The sequence below is a fragment of the Urocitellus parryii genome, chromosome 6, assembly GCF_045843805.1.
Source record: "Urocitellus parryii isolate mUroPar1 chromosome 6, mUroPar1.hap1, whole genome shotgun sequence".
Lineage (NCBI taxonomy): Eukaryota > Metazoa > Chordata > Mammalia > Rodentia > Sciuridae > Urocitellus > Urocitellus parryii.
The window spans coordinates 78,939,770-78,948,669 of NC_135536.1; the positions used below are offsets into that span (position 1 = coordinate 78,939,770).

At 35.4% G+C, this 8,900-nt stretch overlaps 1 protein-coding gene across 1 annotated transcript; it reads right to left on the reverse strand.

Annotated features, from left to right (window-relative positions):
* Nucleotides 1-6,619: 6,619 nt before the first annotated feature.
* Nucleotides 6,620-7,588, reverse strand: LOC113199166 (olfactory receptor 4K2-like). The gene has a single exon (XM_026412044.2). It carries the CDS (start codon nucleotides 7,577-7,579, stop codon nucleotides 6,620-6,622), a length of 960 nt encoding a protein of 319 aa, XP_026267829.2. The 5' UTR covers nucleotides 7,580-7,588.
* Between the last annotated feature and the right edge of the window lie 1,312 nt (nucleotides 7,589-8,900).

Consider the following 8,900-nt stretch of genomic DNA (forward strand, 5'->3'; position numbering starts at 1 on the left):
ATATTTCTAGAAGCTTGCTATTCCTATTTAAACTTCACTAGTTTCTCACCACACTGTTATGTTTGTTAACCTCCTTTTATCATATCATAATCAGCCAACCCCTTTTCTGAGTTCCAAAACTAGCCTGCACATAATTCTGGCACCTCATTTAATCTTCTAAATTTATATACTAGAATTTTTTTATAGTTGGTGTGGTCAAAGGAGAATTTTGGAGAAATTATATCAAGGTTAATCCTGAGGAATAGGTAGGATATGAATTTGGTGAGCAGCTGGGGTAGAACAATCTTGTTAATCTAATCAAGATAAAAATAACTTGATGCAAAGGCCCCTACAGAGGTGAAGCTGGCACACTGAAGGGAAAGAAAACTTGTTTCAAGGGGAGAAGAATGCAAAATAGGGCTGAGAAGGTAAGGTAATCAGGATCCAACCATACACTGTTATAATTTGCTGTTGTATATTTTCCAACACTAGTGCTGTTGTTTCTGTGATCCATAGAGTGATATCTGTCACATTATAAACTTTTGGTAACTAATACTTGAGAATGAATAAAATAAAACCCTTGTCAATAGTGGATGGAGAATATCATCAATGCAGAATACTTTGCCTTTGGAGAAACAAATGCTGAGCAATGCATTTCTCATTGCTAAGGGATGTGTAAACTTCTTCTGTAATCCTTCCTCTTCCTCTCCAGCTACACCATCACCTTAATGCATGAAACTCCACTACCTGTCACCTCATCCCCCAAAATGAAATGCACAAGAGCAGGTGTATATAAAACAATAAGGTCATTTCAGAGTATGGGAAGAGGAGAGATTCTAGAAACAGCTTCAAAGTACAAGGTGATCAGGAGAGAAAAGAATAGAGATTGAAGGAAGTCTTTCCTCTGGAAACCACTGGGCTAAAGCCACAAGTCAGCTCTCCACATAGCTCAATGTTCAGCACGTTGGTTAAAAAAGCAAATTCAAAATTATACAGGAAAGAAGTTATATGGAAAGAAGACAAGAAGTGTATGGGCTCTCTCTTGTCCAGTGAGGAGGTCCACGGAACAGAGTAGAGGAGAGTATGGCTGCAGGAGTCACTAATCGAGATCTCCGGAGACCAAACAGGTAGCAGGTCTGATTTTATTGCATGTAGGCAGAAGCTAAGCAGATTACAGGCAGCCACCAATGCAATGCCTGCTAACTGTTCTTGCAGCGACCAATCAAGGAGTGGGATGTGGAGTGGGCCATGGAGCCAGTCGTGGTGGAGCAAGCGCAGGGACTGCAACACATGGCCTCATGCCCAGGGCTGTGCCTATGGGTTAAGTGGCCTGCTCACGCAATTAGCACAGGGGAGTGGCCTGCCACTCAGACGCCTTTAATGTATGCTATGTATGCAGTACTCCATGCACTTGTCCCCACAAAGAAAAGTACCCTCCTACCCATCATAGAGAAAAAGGAGACAAAGCTTTATCATGAAATAACCTGAGAAGTCTCTGAAATGTTCTCACATTAGGAACTATGTAAAAGTTGCTCCTAGTCTGTCCTCATTTCCTCAATGTTTCACCATTTCGACTACAGCATACCTACTTTCTTTATGGTATCCAAAGCTCTGACACTTCCTGTGAGCAGAGTCTCTATTTCCTCTACTGCTAAGTTAATATCTTGTGTAGAAGTAGTAAACCAGATGTAGCTCTGGAATTTACTGTGCATTTTCTCTTTCTCTGCCTTTTCCTCTGTCATTACCCCCTGGCATATATTGCCTCAGCATGGCATTTCCTTCCCAGATTCAGCACTGCCTCTGAGCAGTTTCCTCTGACTTTTCCAGAAATATTTAAACATGTTGGTTTTTTTTTTCTATGTCTGTATCTCACCACATGCAAACTTACATCCTGGCAGTGCTATGAGGTTATTACCTTTCTTCTTAATAGCTTATAATCTCTTTAAAGATACAGATGATGTATTATTATTTTGGTTTCTCTAGAATAGTGTATAGATTCTGATATGTAAAAATGTCTAAAAATAATTTATTAAATTATCTTTATTGAAAGAAGACTAAAATGCCACCCGCTTGACAAAAGCAGAAAATCCTGCAGTGCCACATCCTCTGTTCTATTAGTTTTGAACTGCTTCATGAAGAAGCAAACCCTGTCCTCCTCCAGTTGGAAGTAGCCTTGGAAGAGCTGCATAGCTCTCCAACATGCGATGAAATGCCAGTGACTAAAAGCAGACATTTAATTAGTGGGAATGCAATTAAAGTAAGAAAATCAGAGAGAAACACTTAAAAATAACAGGATATAATCGATTTTTATATATCAGCCTAGCTAATGTCTCATATAGAAATAATTTTAGGAATATTAATGTTCCCATGTGATTGAACAAATGTTACATTTATTGAGAGTGTGTCATAAAAGGTTGGGGGCAAGAGAAGATCATGGTAAAGTCAGATTTAGAGATGAAAGAAAAGTTATAGGTATAATGGTAGGAAAGGCATATTATACATTTTATATTCATTATTAAGAATGATGAATAGGGCTTGGGTTGTACCTCAGTGGGAGAGCGCTTGCCTAGCATGTGTGAGGCACTGGGTTTGAATCTCAACAATACATATAAATAAATAAAAATTTAACCAAAAAAGATTAATATATATGTATATATATACATATATGTATATAATTTTAGGAATATTAATGTCCCCATGTGATTGAACAAATGCTACATTTATTGAGTGTGTGTGTGTGTGTGTGTGTGTATACACACACACACATACTGTAGGAATCTCAAACTACATGAATTTAGGTGTCCTGGTATCAAACTAAACAGGAAGATGAGATCTTTCTAGCTGCAATGTAAATGCTCAATAAATCTGTATGCACTTACCTGCAAATGCAGGAGTTCTTAGTCACGTGTGCATATGTGTGTCAATGTGTGGTGCAAGTACATCATAAACCCAGTGGAAATCTAAACTCTTTCCCAAGCATAATGTCTTGATCATACAAGATAAAATATATAGAAGCACAAAGCAAATCAATTATATCATCAAAGTATTTTTAAATTGTGATATAGTGATGTATGTGCTTTATGAACTCATCGAATAAGATCTAGTGACAATCTAAAATAATTTTTTAAATAGTGATTATCATTAACAATATTTTGATATTTCTGTAAAACTATCTATTACATTATTCTATTATCATATAATCACTTATATTCATAATGCTTTCTGTATTCATACTTTTAAAATATGTTGTATTTCAATTAGAGATTATTATAGGATAAATTTTCAATTTTTCCCTTTAAGTTCACAGACATCTTGAATTCCACTAATAGACATCTTGAAAGTCTGACCCACAAGAACCCAACCTGAGCTCCAGGACTCCTCACACTCCCATTTATTTTTTTTATTTAAATTTTGTTTAATTAATACACATAAACATAAATCTTTACAGAGTCATGGGGTACCATGTGATATTGTGTCACACATATATATGTCATTTCTTTAAATGAAAACATTCAAATCTTTTTTATGGCTTTTTGAAATTCCCAGTACATTGTTATTATCTACAATTACCCATTAGCACTCAAGAACTTCTACTCCCATCTAACTATAGCTTAGTATCCATTAACCAGCTTTCACCTTCTCCTGCTCCCAGTACTCTGTTACCTGGAGAAGGAATTACAGGTGAGGAATCATGAGAGGCTCTTGAGGAAGGCCAATGAGCAAGTTGGTGCAAAAATATTGACTAGAGTGGTGGGCTGTGTGCTATTCTGTGACAGTGTAATAGTACACTGTGCAGAAAAAAATCAAGGTAAAAATGTACTTTTGCTTCACTCCCAATTTCTAGCAATTTATCATCTTTATTTTAAAATCGTAAGCCCTGCTCCTGAAATGTCAACTTTTAGTCCACTTAATTTTTTGAACCTGGTCTACACAGATGGCAGCAGAAATGGAGACATACATGATGTCAATATATATTTTAGATAGGAGGACTCTTCATGGATTGTATGGGATAGAGAATGATAGAAAATATGCAATCAAACTTTGAAGGTATTAATAGCTTTGTACAAGAATTACATGTATCGTTCCACTATCTCCATGTTCCCATTTTTCCTCTGTACTTCTCTGCAGTCTCTTCTTCTCCTTGTACTTTGGACTTACCTTCCTCTAATGACAATGACTATATGGTGAATCACCTGCAGTGCAGCCTGAGGAAGAGTTCAGGGTAGTGTCGGACAGAGAGCTACCCTCAGAGGCTAGGAAATGTCACACAGTGAGGAATGGCTAAGCACATGTGTTCTGTCAGTGCAGAAATCATCTGTATTTTTGTTGTTTCTGCAGTACTGGGGATTAAAACCATGGGTGCTCCACCACTGAAAAACTTCCGCAGCCCATTGTTTTGTTTTGTTATGGGGACAGAGCCTCATCAAGTTGCCCAGGCTGGCCTTGAAGTTGTGATCCTCCTGCCTCATCAGTGCAGAAATATTTGCTAGTTTCAGAGGGTGGACTGAATGAAGGCAGTTCAGGGCTTAACTGATCCCCAGGAATGGGCTCTACTTCTAGAAATTTGCAGGTGGAGATTAGATAGATTTTCATTCTCCACCTACAGGGATTTATCTGACAGATAAAATGTCTGACTTAATTCTATAGCTTTATAATTTTAATGTTAATAATTTCCTGAATAGTGCATTCTACCATGTCTCCAAACAATTCTTTTTAAAAAACTTTATTAGTACTTTATAGTCATATACACTAGCAGGGTCCATTTTGACATATTTATAAATGCATATAACAATTTTTTCTCCTTTCCAATCCACAGTACTGTCCTCTTCCCTCCCCCAACCCTCCACCCCTTTTTCTATAATATTCATCTTCCATTTATTTATCATTTTTAAATTGATACATTATAGTTATACATAAAGGTGGAACTTATTGAGTATGTATGTATTCATGCATCCACAGAGCATAATTTAGTCAATTTCATTCAGCAGTTTCTTCCCTTTCCCATCCTTCCTCTCTTTCCCCATCTGCCCCCTTACTTGTTATCTAAGAAGTTCAAGTATTTCCATTACTGCTTTTCAAGTGGGTAAAAGACAAAGACATAAATAATACTTCAGAACTTCTAACCTAGTTTATTCTAAAATATTATTGTGATAAAACAAAATACAGACCTATCAAACATAGTATATTTATTACTTGGCCTTTCATGCAATCTTGTAATATATTTCAATTTAAATAAGAAATCTCCCAAATATAATACTTCTTTTGAAAAAATACAGGCATACAAAAGACAAAATTAACTACAGAAATGAATCAAAGACTAATAAATTGACACATTATTTTCTGACACAAATTCATGCCATTTAAGTTCAAGTAAGCATTTAACTCATCCCAGTACCTGCGATTTTATGTCTATTTGATATACAATATTATTAGTGTTTACTAAACCTTTCATGAGTATTGGGCATTGCTAAATTTTACACATATTTTGTTCATATTCTCTCATGTTCAAAGTTGATTCAAATCTCAAACTCAACCCACTGAATGAAGATTGTTCAACACTATTAAAAAGAATTCATCCACGATATTGATTGTTTCCTTTGCTGAGAAGGAACTTTTCAGTTTGAATCCATCCCATTTATTGATTCTTGAATTCACTTCATGTGCTTTAGGAATCTCATTCAGGAAGTCAGTTCCTGTGCCGATATGTTGAAGTGATCAACAAATATATGAAAAAATGTTCAACATCTCTAACAATTAAAGAAATTTAAATTAAAACTACACTGAGATTCCGTCTTGCTCCAGTCAGAATGGCAATTATCAAGAACACAAATAACAATAAATGTTGGCGAGAAGGTTGAGAAAGGGAACATTCATACATTGTTGGTAGGACAACAAATTGGTGCAACCCTTCTGAAAAGAAGTATGGAGAGTCCTCAAAAAACTAGAAATGGAACCACCTTTTGACCCAGCTATCCCATTCCTCAATATATCCAAAGGAGTTAAAATCAGTATACTACAGAGGCACAGCCACATCAATGTTTATAGCAGCTCAACTCACAGTAGCTAAACTGTGGAAGCAACCTAGATGACTTACAATAAATAAATGGATAAAGAAATTTTGTGGTATATATACACAATGGAATATTATGCATACTTAATGAAGAATGAAATGATCCACAATATGAATTTTCACATGACAATATTTCTAATGCTGTGACATATGCCCCAAAATCCTAATTAAAATTCTAAATTAAGGTATACACCATCAGAAAACTCCACATTGAGCAGCCACTTAGGAATGTTCTTGGTTAGAAAACAATATTTTATCTGTATTCTCTAAGTAGTCTTAAGTTATGTTTCAGGACTCATGGATCTATGAAGTTCTGAAATTATGTTCACAATTTTGATGATATAATGTTTGTGAAAATAAACATTAGCTTTTAACAAATTATCAAAAGGATCCATAATCTCAACAGGCTTGCAAGTACTTCACCAGCCAAGATGTTGCACATCTGTCAACCCTAGCTTCTTGTTTTCATGATTTTAGACAAAATGACTTGAAAGTCAGATTCTAGGTTTAACTTTCTCTGGCTTTCTAAGCAAAACTGGATAATCTACACCTCAGCTAGGATAGCTCCATTCATTGCACTGAATATCTTGGAGTAGTTTTTCCAAAACTGAAATACTGATTACTTAGTTTCTTCTTTACTGCTGTCTTTACTTCTTGGTTTCTCAAAGTATAGATTAGTGGATTCAGAAAGGGAGTAAAGATGGTATAGAAAACAGACAAAATTTTGTCCACCAGGAAATTTGTGAAAGGCCACACATAAATGAAGATGCAAGGCCCAAAGAACATGAATACCACTATGAAATGTGCAGTGCAGGTAGAAAGAGCCTTAGATGAGCGTGTGGAGGAATGGTCCCTGATAGTGACAAGAACAATGATGTATGAAGTGAGCAAAAGCAGAAAACTTATAAGAGCAATAACACCACTGGTTGAGATCATGAAGATCCCAAGAACATATATGTCTATACAAGCCAGCTGGATGACCAAAGGAAGGTCACAGAAGAAACTATCTATCACATTGGGACCACAGAAGGGTAAATAGAGAGTAAAAGCCAACTGGCTCATCGTATGCAGGAAGCCCACTGTCCAAGAAGTTACAACAAGCCCAACACATACTCTTGGGCTCATAATTGTTGAATAATGGAGAGGTTTACATATGGCGATGTACCTGTCAAAAGACATGGAGATCAGCAGCACAATCTCTGTCCCAGTGAAAAGATGCAAAAAAAAGATCTGAGAAATGCAACCCTCAAAGGATATGGTCTTGCGCTGAGCAAAGAAGTCCATAATCATCTTTGGCGTGGCAAACGAGGACAGGCACATGTCAATGAGAGAGAGGTTGCTGAGCAGGAAGTACATGGGCAAGTGAAGGTTTGAGGTGGATAGGACAGTGAGCAAAATCAGGCAGTTGCCAAACATAGTCATTAAATAGAAGATGGAAAACACTACGAAGAAGAATATCTGAAGCTCAGAAGAATCAGTCAGTCCAAGTAACACGAATTCAGATACTCTGGAATGGTTAAAACCCTCCATTGTTCTGCAGATACTGCTCTGTAATCTTAAAAGGAACAAAATTAAAGCTAGAAAAACATGATATGTCTACAGCTACATGTGACAAACTTATGATGTCATTTGATAGTTCTCTAGCACACTGATTATCTAAAATCTATGTAAAAACCTTAGACATCATTACTCTAAATACATGTATGAAGACATGAATGGTGTGAAAATAGTTTGTGTACACCCAGTGACTTGAAAAATTGTGCTCTATATGTGTAATATGAGATGAATTGCATTCTGCCATCCTGTAAAACAAATTAGAATAAATAAATAATTTAATAAAGAAAAAAAAATTTTCAAAGTAAAGAGTTTCTTTCTTGGAAGCACTGATCAATTACTACTGGATAACACCTGAGAAGCACAAACTCTCATTTATAGCCAGCACTCGTATACATTGAGCTACATTCATACACGCCCACACACTAACACTTGTCTGAATACACCTAGGAAGCTGCATAAATCATATTTACAGATTATGTTAAGTTTTTAGACTGTACTGAGTAAGACACATAAGTAAAAATAAGGACTGAAACTCCAATGGTTTCTCTTACTTCACAAAAATGCAATTATATCAAGTCAATTATTGATGAACACTAGATTTAATTAACATTTTAATATAATGATTAGAGAAGATCCACTTTATATCCTTATGAGGGTGACAAATTATTTACCTTTTACTTTTTAAATCTATGAAACAACTGACAACCAAGGGGCATGCCTATAATATATGTGAATTATTTTTAGATTTTATTATTTTGTAACCTCAGAAACTTTTATTTTTTTAAGAGACTAACCTTTGATTCTCTTCATGTTACTCAAATGAAGCTATTGTTTTAAAGTGAGGATGGTGAGCTACTATAAAAATTCAGAATAACTTTCCAAAATTCCTTTTCTCATTTACTGTACTTCCCAAGTTCTATAATTTTATTTCCAAGATGATGTCACTGTCTACCAAAGAGTCAAAAGTGTGGTACAATACAAAACAAAATTGGTCCTGGTAAATAAACACCAATTTTGTCACCAAAGAGGTTTTATCCTTCCAGCACCTAGTAAAATTTAAGCCTTTGATTATGGAAAACTCAGATGAGTTTTCTAAAAGTTTTCGGGTCATTGGAAAATTTTGTCACATTAAAATTAATGGAATAGAAATATCTAATATTGTTTCAGTTCAGGCAGGTCTTTATAAAAAATGTTTACCTTTAAAATCACTTTTTTCAGTTAAATTGCTATTTTCACATGTATTACTTAGTTCCTTTGTTACATTAGATAATTTAAGAATTCTCACTGTACATAT